General features: G+C 42.1%; 1 protein-coding gene across 2 annotated transcripts in view; it reads left to right on the top strand.

Moving 5' to 3' along the window:
* The first annotated feature begins 6,308 nt into the window (after positions 1-6,308).
* The window catches only part of LGMN (legumain), a 41,218-nt gene continuing 24,953 nt past the window's right edge, over positions 6,309-22,573 (top strand). The window contains exons 1-2 of one of the 2 annotated variants that reach the window (XM_005285439.5): positions 6,309-6,672; positions 14,826-14,992. In XM_005285439.5, the coding sequence (XP_005285496.1) occupies positions 14,855-14,992 (138 nt within the window). In that variant the 5' untranslated portion in view covers positions 6,309-6,672; positions 14,826-14,854. Of the gene's footprint in view, positions 6,673-6,912; positions 7,000-14,825; positions 14,993-22,573 lie in introns of those variants that run through there. The other variant, XM_042858633.2, reaches the window with a different exon arrangement.

Here is a 22,573-nt window from a genome sequence, read left to right as displayed (position 1 = left end):
AAGTGGGCTGTAGTCCACGAAAGCTTATGCCCTAATAAATTTGTTAGTCTCTAAGGTGCCACAAGTCCTCCTGTTCTTCTTTTTGTCCTTGGAGAGAAGACAAAGAGCAGGGGTTGGATGTTTACCAAAGCTGCTTGGGGAGAATCAGAGTGAAGGCAAGGAGGCTGGAAGTCTAACTTCCTGGTTGGGAGGGTGGGGGGTAGGACATGGGTCCCATCCCAATGACAGGTGATAGCTAGAGGCTTGAGACGGCGTTCCTTGAACACACTTCGGAGAGTGTCAAAGGTGCAGTTACCCTGAAACTGTGACACAATAATCTGAAAAAGGGAATGAAGCATGAACTACTTTAGCTCCCCAAGCTTGTTTAGCTTGCGTTGATCTCCCTGTGTCTGATTTTAACTCTGTTATTATTTCCTTCAGAACTATGGGAATGTCAGTGAAGTCCTTTCTTATTTTTTCTGCATAAAAATGGACTTTGTTTCTTTGAATAACTAAGATCATCCATTCCCTGGATAATTTTGCTGTAAAAATGTAACCAGAACTAGATCTTTTAAAGGGTGCTGGATGTCCAAGGGGACCAGGATCATCCTGTCTGACCTCTGCATGGATTCATGCAAGATAAGCAGTTTTGTATTTCTGCCACTTAGACCCATCTGACAAAATCTTGTCTTGCTGATTTTATAAGGACAGACTCACCACGTTGCTTCATTAACCATGTGATTTTTCTGCCCTTCTCATATTGCATCTGACTTTGCTTTCAGAGTTTCATTGCCTCTTTTTATTTTGTTAATAAACACAAGTTATTGCAGGCCACTAACAAAGGGATGAGAACTCTGAAGGGCGCTCAAAACAAGTCAGGACAGACTAATGCAATGTGAATATTTCTGCAGCTCAGGACTGGTTTTAGGCAATAATTTAGCCAAAGCACCCAACTTAACAACACTGTGATCCTGCCAAGACAGAGTTTGTTGACTTCAGGGCAGGGTGAAAGGCATAGCCATTCACCTAAGCACACTGGCTTGTGGGTGGTTATGAAGGCAATCTTTCAGATTTTAAGGAGGAGTTGGGGTGGATAAGATATTGTCTTTAACCCACCTATTTAGGCAATGTGTTGGTATTTTTGCTATGTAGATATGCAAATAGGCTTATGCAGTCAGCAGGGCTGGCTCTGGCTTTTTGGCCGCCCCAAGCAGAAAAACAAACAAACAAAAAAAACCCTGTGGCGCGGCCGGAGCGCGGGTGCAGGGGGACCAGCTGGGGGGGTGGAGGGGGTGGAAGCAGGCAGGAGAGAGAGAGAGAAGGGGGCGGCCAGGGCTACAGCAGGGGCACTGCCACGCGACCCCTCCCGCTGCGCCGCCTCCTGCCGCGAGGGCTCTGCTCCGGTCAGCGGGAAGGGAAGGAAGAGGACTGCCCTGCAGGGTGCTCTGGTTCTCTGCGCCGCCGCCCCCTACAGGGCGGCCGGAGCGGAACAAAAAAAAAAAAAAAGCAGCCGTGCCGCCCTAGGATTGGACAGAATGCCGCCTCGAACAATCTGCCGCCCCAAGCACCAGCTTGCTCAGCTGGTGCCTGGAGCCGGCCCTGGCAGTCAGTCACCTTCATGCTACCTTCAATTTTTTTGTCCTGTAATGACAGCAGAAACAAACCTATAGTCATTTTTAACAGTATAAAATTAGTTGCTGAAGATGCACATTAGTCTAGATTAGGTTAGGTAGAACTGCTATGGTCTGGGCTCTGAACTGTCCCAGGGGTCCTGTTATTGAATCAAATCAGAAAAGACTAATTTTAGTAGATAATGTGCTTTTTAAGCAGACACATCAGCACAGTTACAATGGTCATAATTTTGTACCATTTTCGTGTTTGAAAATATTCAGTGACAATTTTCCCAACAAGTAAACAGGAAATATTTTTTTTATAGAAAGTCCCTGTAGGGTTTAAAAGGTACAGTCTCTAGAAAATTTTCTTTATAGATTGGCAAACTCACTAACTTCACATGCTGCTTTTTCAATTCATTCTATTAATGGTGTAAGCTAAGAATTTGGTTCAGTAAGACCTATGTTTGATTTGTGGCTCATGTCAGTCTCCCCCAGACTGAGAGGCGTCATATAGATAATCCCTGACCTATGGGAGGGTTGCTGCGGTAGAGCATTGATGGGTTCCCAATCCAGTTCTCCTTAGCTGTAAGGATAGTGAGTTGGTACCATAACTATGTGTATGTTAGAACATCTTCAAGGCTACACCAGAAATGTGGAAGACTTCTTTGGGAGAGAGGTGGCAAATTATGCCATTGTCAGTCTCCAAAGCGTCATCCCAACTGTGCACTATAAAGCTGGGATGCAGAAGTGAGAATTCTATTGGAATGATATTTTCAGAAAAGGAAAATTTCAGGTAAATTATATAAACTTACCACACGACTGTGTACAATACCATACATGACAGTGTAGGACTTTCCATCCTGCGTTTACTAAAACCTCATATGAAAGCTGCAGATAAGGGCTTTTTGTTTTTTAAGAGCAGATGCACATTGTGAGTAATTCAGTTCTGTTTTGGTCAGCAGTTTCAGAGTTTTCTAGCCAATCAGTAATTCACAGTTCTCAGTTCTCCAATCATCTCTGGCAACGTTGGTCTGGTGGACTGTAAATACACCCAAATGCACCAAGCGTTTGTCATGTGATGTCTGAGTGACAGCTGTGTTTGCTTTCCAGAACTGTCACAGCACAATTAGAATGTTTTATATGTATGATAGTCTTCCCCACTGACACACACACTCCTCTCTCTCTCTCTCTCTCTCTCTCCCCCTCCCCCTTCTCAAAACAGAGTATTTTTCTCACCAACCTGCCAACAGATGCACCTGTTTCATTGCTCCCCTTCCACTAGGTAGTGGTGGTCATGCTAGATTGTTAGCTCTCTTCCCTATCCCTTGTCAGATCTTTTAATTATTACACTGCTGCCTAAACATAGCTAAACATATTTGGAGCAATTCTAGCAAGAGTCACATTTAAGTTTTTCATTCATCTTGGGCAAGGGTTTCAAATATTTATTATTAATTATTATTATTATTCTCATGCACAAAACCATCAAACTTGTTTTCTGCTGCTGTCTAAACCATGGATACAGGATCATACAACTATGTTAGAATAGTTGAGGTTTGACTCTCAAATCTCTCCCTCTTATTAACTTCAGTCTAATGTCTCCAGTGCTGTCTTGTGTATCTCATCCTGATTATCATGATTAGGGTGACAATATTTTCCCAAAGGGAAAATGGGACACCCCACGAGGCTGACCCAAGGCCCTGCCTCTAATCCCCCCTGGCAAGGGCTGGCCCAAGCTCCCCCCGTGGCCTGCCCACACAGGACCAGACTAAGACATGCTGCTCTCCCCATCATGCGGGGCGGACCAATCCCCCCTGCTGCCTGCCCATGTGAGGACAACTAGAGCCCTCTCCTTTCCCCCCGTGTGCCCAGGGCCGGTTCCAGACGTCCTGCCGCCTGCCTATGTGGGGCTGGTCCAGCCCGAGCCACTGTCCTGAGCCCTCCCTCCTGCGCAGCACTGGCATTGCCACTTGCCCCCCCTGCCACATTCCAACTGGACAAATGTCCAGTTTTGCCAAAAAAGTCGTGATGGCTGGGACAAGGCTTAAAAAAGGGACTGTCCTGGCCAAAATGGGACGTGTGGTCACACTAATCATAATGCCAGTTCAGACATGGCAAAACTGCACACTCTCTTTCCTCTCAAATCCTCACCTCAGTGTCATCATTGACAATTCCATCATCTCTTTTACCAAGCTTGCACCTTCGGTGTGTAATTGGACTCTTCCTCTCTCCTTCTCCAAAAGTCAATCTATTGCCAAATCCTTCCATCTCCAAAATCTATCCTTTACCGCTCCATTCTTACCACAAAGTCCTGTCCATGCCTTAGTCCCTTCTTGCCTGGACTACACAAATCTCCTCCTCACTGGCATTCTTGATTCTCCCCTCACTCTCCTTTAGTCCCATGAAGACTTTGCTCTTAAGATTGATCTACCTCTCCTACACTCTACTGATGTTTCTCACTTAGCTTCCTCTCACCTGCTGCATCAGATCCAAACATCTTGTTTTTCCCTTTAAGCTCTGCACAACCACACCCCTTCTCTGCTCGCCTTTCTTCTTACTCCTTGCTCTGTCTATGTCTGTCCCAAGTTTGCCTGCCTACTCAGATCTTTTATATCTTTCTCCCACTTTTGTCTTCTCACTGTCATTGCTAGGGTCATTACACTTGAAACCCTCTTGGTATCCGAACACCCACTCACTCCACCCAAGAAGCCTCTCAATGTTAACTCCATCAGAGAAGAAGTGTTATTTAATAAAAAAATCTGCACCACTTTGATCAGTGATATTATGCATCTGATCTAAGTGTATAAAGGTTAGGCTAAGCTCACAGGGGCAGAGGTCTTGCCTTCTATATTTTGCACATTGCTGAGCATCACATAACAAGAGTGTTTAACTATGTAACTCGGGGTAGGCAACCTATGGCACGTGTGCCAAAGGTGGCACGCGAGCTGATTTTCAGTGGCACTCACACTGCCCGGGTCCTGGCCACCGGTCCGGGGGGCTCTGCATTTTAATTTAATTGTAAATGAAGCTTCTTAAACATTTTAAAAACCTTATTTACTTTACATACAACAACAGTTTAGTTGTATATTATAGACTTATAGAAAGAGACCTTCTAAAAACGTTAAAATGTATTACTGACACACAAAACCTTAAATTAGAGTGAATAAATGAAGACTCGGCACACCACTTCTGAAAGGTTGCCGACCCCTGATGTAGCTGTTAGCTCCATTGGAAGCAACACACCTAAATCTCGGCATGCTTACCTGGTGTAACTCAAGTACAACAGAGAAACAATATGAAAAAGACCCTTGGACTTGAAATTATTGGGTTAAGCAAGCACTCAACAGACACTAGATAGCAAGCATTCAACAGACACTAGAGCCAGAGGGTGTAGCTCAGGATACAAACCATAACCCTTGTAGTGCAAATTAAGCTCAAAATAACTTTTTTCTGTTCGAAAATAGTGTTGGAATTTGGCAGATCAGAGGGGTGACCTATGAGACACAATTAATCAATTTTAACAGTTTAGCCATAAAAGTTTGGGAGAAATGTGTCTGCTTGCCAAAGATATCAGCATCCAAAAAAGGATTATCTCTAACATTGGTTAACCATGACCTTTTAAATTCAAGATCAGGTGATCGGTTGAGACAGTTCAACCATACAGATTCCTCAGTTTTCTAACAAATTTCTGCCAAGGTCATAGCAGAATTAAAATTAGTTTTCTTGTATTCATGTTAATGGGTACTACAATGATCACAGATGGAGTCTGGAAAAAAAAGATAATATACCTTCTTGAAAAGGGGAAGTGTGAATTTAAAGGCTACTGTACTTCAAAGGGGAAAATGGGCTTGTGGTGTTTTATGCTTTTTATGATGCAAAAAATAATATGAGCTTTTTAAAGTGTTTTTTCCATTAGAAATTCAGGTCTTGTGTAATTTAGACTCTACTGGGACAAGAAACCTAGTGAATAGCTATTATAATTTGAGTGAAAGCTGAGCAATTGAGAAGGCAAGGGAATCTTATCCCTAATCTACATAGACCAGATCTACATTAGACATTTTTGCTTGTATAACAATGTCCGTTGGTGATGTGAATTTTGATGACATTTTTATACTGGCAAAAGGCCTAGTGTAGACAGTTATACTTCAAAAATGTGCTTTTTCTCATATAACTTATTTAGTTCGGGGAGTTGATATAAGCGATGCTGGCAAAAGCACATTTTTGCTGCTAGAAGTTGTCTACATTAGGACATTTGCCAGTATAGCTATATATATATTTTGTAAAACTTTAAAGTTGAAAGTTTTCTGGTAGTTTTTGTTTTAATTTCTTAACACTTATTTAATTGAAGTACTAATATTCTGGGAAAGAACTTCTTTGTTAAAGATTCAAAGCTGCAACCCTTACATTGACTCAGCAAAGTTATAAGGTCTACAAACAGTTTTTGTACTAATTTAGCTATTTCAGTCTGGGATGTGATTTTATACTTGTTTTTAAACCGAAAAAGGGAAGGGTGAATTTAAAGGCTACTGTACTTCAAAAGGGAAAATGGGCTTGTGGTGGTTTATGCTTTTTATGATGCAAAAAAATATATACTATGCTAAGGAAAATGGCATTTCCCTAAAATGTTCCTTAAAATAAATTGTTGTCCCTCAATTTGCATGTGGTTTTCCCTTATTTCCACCCAACAACGATGGTCACCTCAGGGGTGGGCTGTAGCCTAGATCTTACCCAGGTTGCGTTCTCAGTGGGTCACAACCATGTTGTGCCAAACTGTGCCGATCCCTTATATTTCACACGGAACACCCTAGCACTACGACTCCCAGCATGCATTGCACCGAGGGCTGTTGGCTTTGCTGCCGGAGGCAGAGCACAGCATTCTGGGAAGTGTAGTGTCCATTTGGACGGCCTCGGGCTGCGCCTCTGCACTGACAGGATTGGCCGATGGCGCCGCCACTCACCCGTCTCCCCGCCCAGCCTGAGGCCGGCTGGCTCTATACAGTCCCCCCAGCCGTCAGCCGCAAATCACAGCAGCCGAGGTGCGTGTGAGGAGACAGGGGCGATTCCCGCCTAGTAGCTGGTCTGGGTAAGATCTGGCCCGGAGGGAGGCAGCGCTGCCTGGGCGGGCGAAGGGAAAGCAGCCTGCACCCTAGGCACGCGGGGCGGGGAGCAGGGCAGAGCCGGGGGGGGCTGGGCGGAGAGGGGCCCTTCTGGGGATCGGGGGGAAGAAATGGCTGTAGGGATGGGGGCGGGGGATGAGGGACCTCGCCCTGCTGGGGGTCTGGGCACCAGCGGGCAGGGGTGCGCCGGGGATCCACCCTGTGCTGGGGGCCGGGGCACTGAACTGGGAAAGGGACAGAGCAAAGCTCCGGCCTGTCTGGTCATAGCAGCCCGCGGGAGGCACTGGGTACAGGTAGGTTGTTGGCTTTCCTCAGCTCGCTATGGACCTGAAACACACAGAGTAGGCAGGGGATGGGGGTAATGTCTCCTTCCCACTAATACTGTACCAAGACCCCTTAAAATCAACAGGCTACAGCTAGTAGTCGTTGACCCACCAGCCAAGGAGTTTTATTCAAGTATATGAGGGGCTAAGAGAAATTCTGCTTGTTAATTCCTGGGTGTCCATTTCAGTATCCAGCCTTTGTTAGTGGTAGTTGCATAAAACAAACCCATGACACAAGAAGGCATAAGTTGTTTTGAGCAGAGAAACATTTGATCAGCTACAAGATCCAGGTGCAGCAGTTCTTACTGAGATAAGGAAATGGTAAGCAGGAACCGAAAGAAAACTGCACCTGCGACTTTCTTAAGGAAACCTTTGCACAAGAGAGAGTTGTGGGGAAGTCACTTAGGAGCCTGTTGTAAGTGATCAGTATCATTAGTAATAAATTCATACAACATTTTATGAGCACCACTGACTGACTTAAACTAGATCCACTTGACGTTTATTTGTTTCCAATAGCACGCATAATGTGCTAGGCATCGAATAAACAAAGGAAGCCATAGTGCCTGTGCAATCTAAAAGTAGATGCAAGTGCAGAGGAAAAATATACAAATAAAGTGGTCAAACTGAGGAATAGCTTCAGCTTGAGCATTTGTTTGTTGTTAAACATAAGGACCATCACCCGTTGCACCTCAGTCTAGCCGTTATTAGTCAGTTTCTCTTCTCACACTTAAAGTTGTTCAGCACAGATGAATGTGGAGAGAGGTACTGGCTTTGAAGAGCAGTTCAGGAAAAGCATTCCATGCATAAAGGGAAGGGCATAGAAGAAAGTGTGAACATTTTTGTGGGAGAAGCTGTCTCTTACTGTCCGGCATGCACAGATTTGGTCCTCTAGGACTGTGGTTCTCAACTAGGGGTACACATACCCCTGGGAATAGGCAGAGGTCTTCCAGGGGCTATATCAACTCATCTAGATATTTGCCTAGTTTTATAACAGGCTACATAAATGCATTAAGGAAGTCAGTACAAAGTAAAGTTTCATATAGACAATGGCTTGTTTATACTTCTCTATATACTATACACTGAAATGTAAGTACAATATTTATATTCCAATTGATTTTATAATTATATGGTGAAAAATGAAAAAGTAAGCAATTTTTCTGTAATAGTGTGCTCAGACACTTTTTTGTATTTTTGTCTGATTTTGTAAGCAAGTAGTTTTTTTAAGTGAGGTGAAACTTGGGGGTACGCAAGACAAATCAGTCTCCTGAAAGGGGTACAGTAGTCTGGAAAGGTTGAGAGCCACTGCTCTAGGATAAGGTTTTCATTGGAACACTAGTCAAAAGAATTAAAAATTTCCTGTATAGATAATGGACTTTCCCCACACACTGCAGATAAAGTTGGAAATGCCCTATTGCACATAAATGCATTTATTTACAGTTGAGGTGGGCAGTATTAGCTTTATATGAAAATCTGTTAAACATTTATATTATAGTGCCCCAAACTCTAATCAGGATTGGACTGAACACTGTAGAAGTACACAGTATGACACTGTTCCTCCCCTGAAAAGTCTAAAATATAAAATGGCAAGACAAACAGTAATAAACAATCAGAAAAATGTTAAAAGTACAAAGTTTTCTAGTTACTTATTTCCCCAAACCACCCTCCTCGCTGATCAGGTGTCATAACCAACTTGTTCTACCATGGCTGACCAAAGTGCCTATCTTTTACCCTGTTCACGCTCAAAGAAATAGTGGTCTTGTTTACAGAATGATGCATAACACATTATATAAATAATTTCTGCATTGATATTTGTACCTGCAGCTTGGAGTGCGATTTCATGATTAAAAAAAATACTGACAGAATGTCCCTACATGTTAAGTATGTGAGTAGGTGGATTTGACAGCTGAACCGATTTCACTGAGACCTCGAGAAGTGTCATGTTACAACCTGGACTTCATAGGATCTTAAGAATAGGGCTAGTGGTTTGTCTCAGTCACAGGGAGGAGCTGCGGTCTCATTTTTGCTGGGAAATGGGGGCATGTCACTGTTCCTGCTGCTGTAGGAATGGATGAGCTAGCACTGGGATAGCAGTTTGAAGCAATTTTAATCTTAAGGTTAATTGTTAAATTGCTTTACACAATTTTTATGGTAAAATAAAGGCTGTCTTGATTAAAATGTGGACTGGAATACTTTCTATTTACTGTAAATATGGCCTTTGCACATTTTCAATGACTACCATTTTTTGCATAAATAACAAACCACTAATTCCAGTAATAATAAATTCATACATCGGTCACTAGCGGATTTAGTAAAACTTCATGCAGTAACTATTGATTTCTAACCCCTTCCTCTACTGCTTGCAAAATTTTATATTTTTAAAAGGGAATTAAAGTGGGAAAATCTCCACTGAATTATAGAAATTAGGAGATTTGCTACATGCTGATTTCAGTATGAGCTATGAGTACTTGGCACTTCTGATCCAGTCACTTACCATAGAACCTTGGTTATGAACACTAGAGTTACGAATTGACCGGTCAACCACACGTCTCATTTGGAACTGGATGTATGCAACCAGACAGCAGCAGAGAAACAAAAGCAAATACAGTACAGCACTGTGTTAAATGTAAACTACTAAAAAAAGGGAAAGTTTAAAAAAAAATGGAGGTAAGGAAACTGTTTCTGTGCTTGTTTTATTTAAATTAAGATGGTCAAAAGCAGCATTGTTCTTCGGCATAGTAAAGTTTAAAAGCTGTATTAAGTCAATGTTCAGTTGTAAACTTTTGAAAGACCCATAATGTTTTGTTCAGAGTTATGAACGTTTCAGATTTACAAACAACCTCCATTCCTGAGATGTTTGTAACTGAGGTTCTGCTGTATTTGGGTGCTTAACTTTAGATGCCAACAGGTCAAAATTTGGGTATTAGTTGCAGAATGAGTTTTATATGGCTCGTGTGTTGGGCCTTCCCCCAGTTTTCCTGGGAAACTCAGCACCTAGATACTACAGTGATTAGCACTATGAAAATACCTTCCATTGGAATGGAATTGTGACTTGATTTGTAAACAAGGTGGCCAGTGGATAATGAGAAAAGCAGCTGAAGTGAAGCAAATTACAGTAAAATATTTCCTAGATGATTGGAATTTTGAACTGACAGCTCAATTAGCGTAGAATTTAATCCAAGAAATTAAAAGCTGTTTAGAAAAACTAGATTCCTCCAGATCCAGTGTTTACTCACTAAATTCATTTAAAGAAAGCCAATTACTTATTTCATTTATAGTAGCTTTGCTATAGAGGCTATAGTTTGCCATATTTCAGCTAATGCATTAATAGAAAAACTAGTAAGTACAGTAGAACCTCAGTTACAAACCTCAGGAATGGAGGTTCATAACTCTGAAATATTTGTAACTCAGAACAAAACATTTTGGCTGTTCAAAAGTTTACAACTGAACATTGACTTAATACAGCATTGAAACTTTACTATGCAGAAGAACAGTGCTGCTTTTAATCATGCTAATGTAAATGGAACAAGCACTGAAACAGTTTCCTTACCTTGTCACTTTTTAAAAAACTTTCCCTTTTTTAGTAGTTTGTTTAACACAGTCCTGTATTGTACAGTATCTGCTTTTTTTGTGCGTCTCTGCTGCTTGATTGCGTACTTCCAGTTTCAAATGAGGTGTGTGTGGTTGACCAGTTAGTTTGTAACTCTGGTTTTCGTAACTCTGGTGTTCTACTGTAGCTGTAAACAACTGCAATGTTTATCATTCTAAATATAGTGAAGACATCTTATAATCGGGTATTAAAATTCCTGTATCTAAGGTGACTAGGTAATTAGATCTAAATTATCACCATCATCTGGGTCACCCAGCACATCATCTGATCTTTGTGTGAATTTTAAACCCTTCAGGATCGAGACATACTGCACATAACGTGTATTCCCAAGGTTCTACTTTATTACTAGACTGAAAATTGCAGTTCTGTGTCTTCCTCATTTGTTTTAAATAAAAAAAATTACAATTGTAATATGTTTATTGTGTACCTGTGAATTCTTGGTAATCAAACTAATTGAACAGGTTTCCTGTTGCAATTTGTGACCTGAAGGTATAGCATGTGACAAGGAATATTTTTTTCCTCACATTACTGGTCTGGTGTCCTCTTTCAACACAGCACAGAACACTGTCTTTTTAATCTACCTAACACCTTTCCAACAGTCTAGGCTTGTCCTTCAGACAAACATTTTTTAAAAGTTAAAATCAAGCAGTGACTTCGGTATAGCAGCTTTCTTTGTTACACATTTGCTGTTTGAGTTTGTTCTAAAAGCTATTCGGAAAACCCTGCAGATTTTAGCATTTGTACTTTTTTTTTTTTTTTTTTTGCAATTTGCTAGTATTGCTCTGTCTAGTTTAATTACTTTTTTCTGTTTTAAATTTAAAATAAAGTGACTAAATCATGAAACAGAACAAGACAGACAAATAGGACTGATGAAAAGTAAACACTGCAAATGTTGTATAGAAATTAATCTCTATTTAAAAGTTAAGGTCTATTAGACATTGAGCTGATCTCCATTCTGCTTTGAGATCTTGAATATGCCAATGACACTGCCTCGTTGACTCAGTTTGGTGAATCACTACAGTTGATGGCCAATCTGGTTGAGCAAGAAGCAGCACACATTGGTCTGCTTATTAATCCAGATAAAATTAAGTTCCTGGCCATTACCATCAAGCAGATTCCAGCTCCAGATTACAACCAGCTCAGTATTAACCTGTCAAGAGAGACGTTGAGCAGGTGGCAGCTTTTAAACATTTGGGTAGAGTTATAGATAGTGCTGCAGGGTGCTTGAAAGATGTAGACACATGTATAGCAGCAACTGCTGCCATGTTTTGGGCCCTTCAACAGGCTCTGTGGCGTGGTTGTGGCATCAAGCTTGCTGCAAAGCTGCAGATCTATAGAACCACTGTTATATAGACTGTCGTGTGGAAGTGGAAGGTGGGCACTGAAGAAAGCCAAAAACCACTCCTTTGAAGTTTTTGATTCTCGTAATCTTAGTCAGCTGCTTCATATCAAATAGCAGGACAAGATCAGAAATGAGGTTATTTGAAGCCAAGCCCAGCAACTGCCACTATCAGCACTGGTTTGGTTTTGATGGCTTTCTTGGTATGGACATATTAGCATGAAGACCAACAAAATTCTGAAGCATGTGTAGCAACAAATACAACTATATGGCTGGTGATCATGTAGTCAGGAAAAGCTTTGATGGTGTGACAAGATTGCCAGTGGTGGACAAATGTTGAATAGATCATTTTAAGCACCTTGCCAGAGATTGGTTTGGGTGGTGCTCAATTTGCCAGGAGGCCATAACACTTTGGATTTGCCATATTGTTGATAGGAATAGGCATTATTTGGTTTCTTCAATATAATTTACAGTGAAAAATTAATTTACATGTCCTAAATGCCCAGTCTTTGGTATTTTTTCCCCTGTACATGTCTGCCCAAGGCAGGTCTAGAATAGCAGGCCTGGGGCCATGTTGCCCTCTAGTTATCCATGTAACAGTTATAGCACAGGATGATTATCAGCTCTATCTGAAAGGGGACCAGCATTAGAATGGGAGTAGTTTAGTCTTCATTCCCATTCAACTCTTCTGCTTGTCTAATGAGACTAACTCATGCCAATTACAGTGATGGTTTTTGATATCTGTCTGTTAGAAACTGGACAAGAGATCCACCACCTCATTTCACATAGGCCGCTGAGCAAGGATCAGATGATCTCAGTCACGATTGACATGACCTGGATTTGAACCAATGACCTACATCTATAGGAGAACTAAGTATTCTGTGAAAAGCTTAGTTTCTAATTTTTAATCCTCTCATCTATTTCCTCTCAGCAGTTGTCATAAACAAGAATCACTTATCTTGACTTATTAACATCATCTGGATGTTCTGCCTCAGTGAACAAATTAGGAAAAGTTTCCTGCAAAAAACAAATGCTGAAGTCTGAAGGATCTGTTAGCATGACATTTAACTGGTAGCATAGAATTAAACCCAAGTCGGTTAAATTTTAGGACTACCAGAGAAAGGAAGAGAGCCTGAGTATAGCTATAGTCCAAAATCCTAAATAAATTTTAAGCATGCACTTCCACACGTTTGCCTGCAGTGGTTTAAGCCATGGAGAGACGAATCACAAGTGTTCTAGGATCTAACAAGCTTTAGGAAGAAGGCAAAATAGTAACACTTCTTTGGCTTTGATTCCCTCTTACCCCTATCTCTGTATTGGAATTTGTCAACACAAAGGTCACAAGCACTTCTGGTTAATAAGAAATGATCCGATGTGATCCCCTGCACTGTGTGTCTGTCAGCCCATTAAAAGTTTTCCCTTCTCTTTTCAAAGATATATTCTCTTTTGCTAAACTATTGACAGAATTATTGGTGGCCTGTAGAGCCAGTCTTGAAAAGGACTTGTGCTATGTGCCATTCACAAATGCTTCACCACCGCACACTGCAATTTCAGAAGTGATGTTGGCTACTTTGCTTTTTTGGGGTACTTTGGTAGTCAGTGGGGCAGATGGTTTTGGTACAGTGAGGAACTGAAGCTGGTTTTGCCTAGTCAGTGATCTGGTAAAGGCATAATGGTGACATGCCCACTATCCAGTGTTAGTACAGACTATGGCTTGTGAGCTGGTGGTTTTGCTCCTCAGAAAGCAGTGCTGAAGCATACTGCCCCACCCCCCCAACAACTTTATATATATCACAGTAATGTTTAGCTACCAAAAGTTGGTTTTGGTAACTGGATTATTGTAAAATGCTGTTTATTTAGGGCTGCTGGGGGGAAGCATCTCATCTTTTTTTTATGTTACACCAAAGGTGAATGATTATTATGAAGGAAAATAATTGGATTTACTAAATAACATTAGATGCAGCAGACTTGCGCTTCTGTGGCAAAAAATTATAGAATTATTTTGGTTTAATATGACCTACGCTGTTTATAGCATACTGATTTGGTAGCACCTTACACCCACTTTGCACCAAAATAAAGGATTACATGGTGCAGAGCAACAGAATTTCTCTCTGTTTCTCCCCCAAAACAGTAACACTACTTCCTTCTGCCTCTTCTAGCTGAGTGTTTTGGAAAGGGCTGTGAAGGGTGAATTGACACTTTGTGCCTGCATTGCTGCATAGCAGCTGTGATGCTGCTCATTGGCTGCTCCTTTCCCAGTTGTAAATTGAAGTTCTCCAAGCTCTGTTCCCCAAACAGGAAGTGGAATTGAAGTCTGCCTTTTTGGCTGGCACCACCACCAGGGATTGAAGTGGGGATTTCCAGAACCGACAGTATTTGACCTAAAGAGCCCATGCTCCTAGCTGGGGCTCATATGCTCCGTGGCGGCGGGGGGGAAGACGACCTGGAACATACTCACCAGTGAATTACATAAGCAGGGACTGAAGAAACAACACATTTTTCATAAAATAGAATGAAAAGTCTGATGGGTTTTATTTCAGAAGATCTTTATCTGTAAAATTTGGTTGATAGTAATACTCATTTCACATGTATGGGTACTAACCAATTTACTAGCTATTGTAGAACAAAATATCCAAGTCTTTTGGCTTCATTTATTTTGGTCCATTTCAGATTAATTTGTATTCCTTCAAAGGCTTTTATTCTAGGTAATTGTATTTTCACTTCAATGTCAAACTAATAGGAACTGAGTCTCACCTGTATTGCAATGTGCTATATTTTTAAAATGCAGAAATTGCTGTTTTGGCTTTATTCTGCTGTCTTCTGACTTAGTCTTTCAAATTTATTCCTTAGTTTCTGGAGTTGTGGAGTAAAGAAAGAAAATGATTTTGAAAGCAATTGTATTGCTAGGCTGTATCTTGGGAATCAGCACATTTCCTCTCGAAGATCCTGAAGATGGAGGCAAGCACTGGATTGTCATTGTAGCAGGGTCAAATGGCTGGTACAATTACAGACACCAGGTAAGAATGACCTGTCCAGTTCATTGACATTTTTAGGAGTGTTTCATGGAATAGTATACAAATACCAGTCACTGAGCAATGTAGTTTCTTCAAATACTTGTCTCATAAACTTAGTTAAATGCTCAAATGTCAGAAGTATTTACTGTGGTAGGTAACTTATCACTTAAATTAGCTTCTGTACCAGATGACTGGAGGATAGGTAGTGTGACACCAATTTTTAAAATAGGCTCCAGAGGCAATCCTGGCAATTACAGGCCAGTAAGACTAACTTCAGTACCAGGCAAGTTAGTTGAAACTATAGTAAAGAACAGAATTATCAAACACAGATGAATATGATATGTTGGGGAAGAGTCAACATGGTTTAAAAGACAGGAAACAAAGAGTAAGAATAAAAAGGGACAGTTTTCAGAATGGAGAGAGGGAAATAGTGGTGGTCTCCAGGGATTTGTACTGGGACCAGTACTGTTCAGCATTCATACATAATCTGGGAAAAGGAGTAAACAGTCAGGTGGCAAAATTTGAAAACTATACAAAATTACTTATGATTAAGTTCAAAGCAGATTTACAAAGGGATGTCACCAAACTAGGTGACTGGGCAATAAAATGGCAGATAAAATTCACTGATAAATGCAAAGTAGCAGATTGGAAAACATCATCCAACTATACATACAAAATGATGGGATCTAAATTAGCTGTTATCACTCAAATGTTGGTGTCATTGCGGATAGTTCTCTGAAAACATCTGGTCAGTGTGAAGTGGCAGTCAAAAAGCTAACACAATGTTGGGAACCATTAGGAAAGGGATAGATAATAAGACAAAAAATATAATGCCGCTATATAAATACATGGTGCACCCACACTTTGAATACTGCACACAGTTCTGGTTTTCCCATTTCAAAAAGATATATTGGAACTGGAAAAGGTACAGAGATGGTCAAAAGTGATTAAGGGTATGGAATATCTTCCATATGAGGAGAGAGTAAAAAAAGACTATTCGGCTTGGAAAAGAGACAACTAAGGGGGAGGGAATATGCTAGAGGTCTATAAAATCATGAATGGTGTGGAGAAACTGAATAAAGAAAGTGTTATTTAGTCCTTCACATAACACAAGAACTAGGGGTCATTCAATGAAATAACTAGGCAGCAGGTTTAAAACAAACAAAAGGCAGTACTTCACACAACGCACAATCAACCTGTGGAATTTGTTATTTGTTGTTGTGAAGGCCAAAAGAATAACTGGGTTTAAAAAAAGCTATACAAGTTCATGGAGGATAGGTCCATCAATGGCTATTAACCAAGATTGGCCAGGGATGCAACCCCAGGCTCTGGGTGTCCCTAGCCTCTGAATGCCAGAAGCTACGTGCTGGGATGACAGGGGATGGATCACGTAATAATTGTCCTGTTCTATTCATTCCATCTGAAGCACCTGGCATCGGCCACTATCAGAAGACCTGGGCTAGATGGACCATTGGTCTGACCCAGGATGGCCATTCTTATGTTCCTATGTAAGTGTTGAATTAGTCTGGGCACAAAAAAATTCTGCTTTCATCTCCCTTTCAGTTCCAGATTAACAGATGTTTCCTTTTGTCGTGTATTTGTTTAATTTGGAATGTTTTTTTCCCTGAAACTAAGTAAAATGCATAAATAAACTTTACTAATTTAAAAGCCAATCTCTACTTGATCTTTCCTATTATCATTCTAACCCTCCAACAACTTTCCACTGTTGCTTTTACTTTATTTTCTTGCTCAGCCCTCTTCTTTCTTGACTTGACAAGCCAGAATAGCATCCTCCTCTTTAAAAAATAAATAAATAAAGGCCAGTGAAGGCCATTATCATCATCTTGTCTGATGTCTTCCTAACAGGTCATAAAATTTCACTCAGCCATTACTACATCAAATTAAATAACAGATGATTGAACTAGAGCAGGTTTTTCTGAAAGCCAATTCTGTATGCTCTTGTCCATTATGTTTCCTCGACTCTCTCTTCCAACTATTTGGCGACTCCCCCCCCCCCCCCCTCACCTTTTACATCCCTACCAGTAAAACATTCAGTTAAGTCTCACACTATATAGGTGTCCTGTTCAAGTACTTGGTCCTGGGACATCTAAGCTTAAGGGTTTTGAAGGCCTGCTTTAAGATTTGCAGCAACAAAACCTCAAAACATAACTTCACCAGCTCCCTTACACACAACACTCTGGTGGGAGAACACTCATTTAAAAAGATGGAGGTAGGAATAACATTGTTTTTAAAATCTTTAGGAAAACTTGTTCCTGTGCAAGCTCAGTAGCAGCTTTTAAAAGATAGCGATTGTTATCCAAATGGTAGGGTTTTTTTGCAGGCTAGAAAAAGGATTTCTATCAATAGACCCAAGTTCCCTGTAAGCTGTGCAGTGGCTCAGCAGCCTGTTTAATGCCACACAGGTGCTTAGGGAACCCGCCCAGGGACCTGCCAGTCCCATCACTTTCTAAGTGTCTATCTTGGGAATCTTGTTATTTTAATCAACATGAAATGAAGCGAGAAGAAAATATCCTTCCTTTAAATAAAAATGGGAACCTCATCAAAAAGTGCTATCAAGGTTAAGAAAATCAAAACAACCCTTTACAATTTCACAGCTTCCAATACTTATTGGAGACTTTCTTTAGAATTGGTCTAGCCAACATACAGTAAAACCTGCTTTAATATCACCTTGAGAGACCAATCAAAACCAGTTGCCCAGTAGGCCTAACCTTTAACTAAAGGAACAAAATAGTACTTTGGATTACTATCATACCTTCCATCTCAGAGCATGATATAAATATTGTTTATGCCTCACAACATACCTTTGAGGCAAGTATTTGTTCCCCAGTTTCCAGATATAAACTGAAATATGGTGAAGGTTAAATGATTTGGCCAAGTCACGTGCTAGAGCCAGGAATAGAACTCAGGTCTTGACTCCCAATCCCATGCTTCCTCTCTTATTAGAAATCCTTGAAAATACTTTAAAGTGCTCATATATGACACTGAGTTGCTTGGTGGAGATAAAAGAAAGGGAATTCTAGAGCCACCCAGGAATGAGCTCAAAATTATTCCAGAGGAAGGTGTGTCAAAGTTAGTGTTGTGACAGACTATACTTGCAGATAGAATTTTTATCCTATTGACAGTAATTAATTCAGCTAGGTTTTTAATCAAATCCACTGCTCATTTGTCAGCTTTGTGTAACTTGGTTGCTATTTCTGGCAGAGAAATTTAAGAGGAATACATCACATCTTGTACCTGTTAATTAAATATTTCTGCACACAGTCCAGTCTGTGCAAATTAAATTACAAGATGTGAATTGTCCTCAGCAGTATATCTGTTACTTAGCTTGTCTGCTTTCATTGCCTCACTGAATGCTATTCTTTGAAAGCTTAAGGTTTACTTCAGTTGCTGTTGTTAACTCAGTAAAGTATGATCACCCACAGCTTATTTTGTCAAGTAAGATACCAAGATTGCCTTGGACACCTGAGCTGTTAAACATAGAGTGGGGTGGGGGAAGCAGACAGTCCATTTACACTTCATGCAAGATGCAAATTTCAAGTAACGTACATTTATACATAATCTTGTATCCTGAATTATTTCAAACCATGTTGCATGCTATCTGTATACAGCACCACTGAAATGCATCTTGTAGCCACCTGCAACAACTCCACTCTAGCAACTTATTAGTGCACAACATGCTACAGAACAGTGGGGGTCTTGTGGGGGGGAGGAAGGAACATTTTGATCAAGGACTCTGAAGCTAACCCTCCTCTTCTATAAAGCACCATGGGATTTTTGATATCCATGCTGAATGGATGAGACCTCACCTTTTAAAATATTATGTGAGATTCCATACACAAAATACTGCAGGGAACTCGGTTTCCATACTGTACCTTGTAAGGATGAAGGAATGAGTCATCCCTGGTAGGATTTGAACCTATAGTTTCAAGTAATCTAAGGCCTTTTATATACTTGAGATTTGGTGTCACTGCACTGGTGCAAACCCCAAGCGTAAGCCAGGCAAGTGCAAATTGTTGCTTTCCTTATCTACACTAGGGATTTGCACCTTGAAGCTACAGTTTCTGGACATGATGGCTGAATTGGAATTAGTTCCAAATAAAGCCAAGACTTAAGCTATTCATTTATTTTCATCTTTCATAAACAAATCATCTTGGCACCTTGACATTTTTATAAAACATACACAACCCAAAGTAATGAGCTTGTCCCCGCTGCAAAGTTAACTTGAGTCCCTCTACATACTCCCCTTACCTCAGGAATGTGGTGTTTTTAACTCAAGATAGTTGGCCTGTCAGGGGCTATAGAGTAAACCTTGAGTTAGCACAATTCAGCAGCTGCTAATGTGACTACTCTGCAATCCTCTAATGCCTTCCACAATTCTCCATGGGTGCCCAAAAAGGACAGACAAGTTCTCAGAGAGAGAGGCTCAATTTATAGCACTGGCACTCACATATGAGGCACTAATACTAATATCCCTGTTTTTTTTGCATCTTGTGTTGTGCAGTGTGACTGCTCTTGCTCAAGCTAGGCTAATGTCAGTTAATGGCTGTGAAGACACACCCAATAAAACAAACATGCAGTTGGCCTCACAACAACCCATCCTAAATGACAATATAATCCACCAGAGTATAAACAAATAAAGAACATGGATCAGCAGCGTAGCGGGGGTCCTAAGGCAGGCTTCCTGCCTGTCCTGGCATCACGAAGCGCACTGCACCCTGGAAGCGGCCGCAGCAGGTCCAGCTTCTAGGCGGAGGCATGCAAGCGGTCCGTGTGGCAGGCACCCCCTCGCCCCCAGCTGGGAACCGGCCAATGGGGGTGCAGAGCTAGTGCTCGGGGCAGGGGCAGCCTGAGAAGCCTTGTGATTCCCCCCCATCTACTAGCCAGACTTGCTGTTGGCTGCTTCTGGGGCACAGCGTGGTGTCAGAACAGGTAGGGACTAGCCTGCCTTAGCCGGGCAGCACCATTGATGGGACTTTTAATGGCCCTGCTGACCAGAGCTGCCGTGACCCAGTGCCTTACACTGGGTCATGGCTTGCAGTTTGAAAACCACTGCTATAAGAGGTGGCAATAGAATCTGAGGTCTTCATCTCTGGGAAAACAGCTGAAGAAAACTAAGTGAAATCCTCCTCCAGGAAAATTCAAATGCTGAAGACAAAAATAAATGTACATAAAATATCTGAAATCTGTTGTCTTGGAATTTGCTAAAAAGAACCAGTTTTGCACTTTTCCCCTACCATGCTTTCCAGCACTGTGTGCCATTTAAGGTGGAAAAGATATACATTGAGTAACATTCCCCCAACATGCCGGATAGAAAAGCTTTTACTGTATTAGGATCCCTACTGTAGACAGCTAGTTTTGCTGCTGGTGTCATTTTTAGCACCCTGTCATTTAACTTGCTAGGAACAAGTCTAACGGATGTGGTTATGAATGCTGTAATGGCAGCCTTGTCTACACTAGCGCTTCCAATGTTGCTAACACTGTTACAATTAAACCAATGTTAGCAACTGGGAAATGTTTCTAAAGTATCCGCAATACAGATCAGGCTATTGAACCAGTGAAGCACAGTTAGGGAAGTTAATGAAACAACAGCAGGTATTTTAAGAAATAGTTGACATTTTTAATAGATATTGGCTATAAGAATACTTCACTATCAGAGATGTTATAGCCCCTCATTTATTACTTCAGATCACTGCAATGTTCCTTTAATAGGACAAAAACCTAAACATTTACTATAGTGGAGCCAGCAATTCTTACACATTCTTGAGAGATTTTGCAGCTTGATATTTGCAGAAAAAACACACAGCCTGATACCAACACTAATGAAATATTACAGGCATGATAGAAGATGGGGAGGGGGCATGCTGTATTTAGGGATTTTCTCAGATACTGGGGGAGAGTCTAAAGCTTCCATTTATAAAATGTTTTTGGTTTCCATCTCCATGATGAAGATGCAGCCATAGTGGAACCCATACGCCATTAGCCATAGTAGCTCCAGCCAGCCCTCCTAGCACAAAGGTGGGAACTCCATCCCTCCTTATCCCCTACACAGGTGGTTTTGACTTTCAAGTTTAAAGGATACCATTTAAAAGCTATTGTCATTAAACATGAACAGGGTAAGATCAGGTCTGCATTAGAAACTTTGCCAGTATGTGCTGAGTCTACCAGCTTCTATACAAGGAGCCTTTTACTGGTATAGCATATTGGCAAAGTGCTCCTATTGTGGATGCAGATTGCTGGCAAAGCTGTATAGTAAAACCACTCGCCATGAACAAAACAAGCTGTCTGTGTAAAATGAAGCTTTGTCCATCTCGCTGTGCCTATATGAGGGGCTTTTTACCAGCACAGCTATGCCAGTCGGGATCCAGTGCCCCAGGCTGACACAGCTGTGCCAGCAAAAGCACCTAGTGTAGACCTGGCCATGTAATGTCAGCAGGGGTACATGCAGAAATTTAATTTCGACCCCTTTTGGTGGTGGGGGGGGGGGTACATGTTCTGTGCCTTCCCCTCGCCCCAGTCTTGGGAGGAGCCTCTCTTCCTGTCCCCCTGGCTGGAGCTTGCTAACTTTGACATTCAGAGCACTGGGCAGAAATCACATTGCGTCAACACCCACCGTGGGCCTTCGCAATGCTTTGTTTTAAACAGTCATATTCCCCTGGTCCGCACCAGTTCTAAGCTGCCAGCACTGGCCAAGGTAGAACACCGCCCCCGCCCCCCATCTCCGTGGAGGGGGAGAGGCAAGCGACCCCGCCGCAGCTGGGGTGATCCACAGGAAGGGCCCAGCTCATATCCAGAGTCATTCCCCCCCGGAAGAGGGCAGCGCCTCATCCAGCCGCAGCTCACGCCCAGCCCTGCTTTGCGCCTCAGCCCTCCTCTGGCCCTGGCAGGAGCTCGCTCTTCCCTCCCACCCCCTGCCCTGGCCCAGCAGGAGCTCGCTCTTCCTTCCCCGTCACCACGGCCCCGGGGCTGAGAGAAGCTCACTCTCCTATCCCTGCCACCGCTACCCCAGGGCTGGAGGAGTTTTGTGCACCTGACAATTATTGGGGGGAGCCCGTGCCACTGCTTCTCCCCCAACTTGTGCATGCCCCTGAATGTCACTTAGGACTGAGACATTTCTAAATTGCCAAAAGCCCTATTCTCAATGCAGTTCTACTGGCATGAAAGCTTATTTTGCTCGCCAAACTGGACCAAGCTACACCTGCAAAAGCACTCTTGTCACTATAAGCTGCATCAATGCTAGCAGGCCTTTTTATCTGTATAGCCATACTGACAAGCCTTTTCAAATATAGACCTGGCCATGGGTGGTGGGTATGGTAGGCGGGGGAGGCCATGCCTCCCCAAACAGCCTAGCATGGCCCTGCCCACACTCCACCAGGCCCCCTCCTGCCTGCTGCTCCCTTCTGTGGCCGAGAGCTGGGGCCGGGAGGTTGGGGCCTATGGTGTGCAAGGCCATGCCATGCCATGCCACCTGGCACTGGGACCATGCTGGGGCTGGGGGCTCCCCGGCCGCGCTGCCTGCCCAGCGCTGGGGCCGGAGGCACTCTGGCAACGCTGCCCAGCGCTGGG

Source organism: Chrysemys picta, chromosome 4 (genome assembly GCF_011386835.1).
Source record: "Chrysemys picta bellii isolate R12L10 chromosome 4, ASM1138683v2, whole genome shotgun sequence".
Taxonomy (NCBI): domain Eukaryota; kingdom Metazoa; phylum Chordata; order Testudines; family Emydidae; genus Chrysemys; species Chrysemys picta.
The sequence above is the reverse complement of the archived record's forward strand: the minus strand, read 5'-3'. Positions and strand labels throughout refer to the sequence as shown.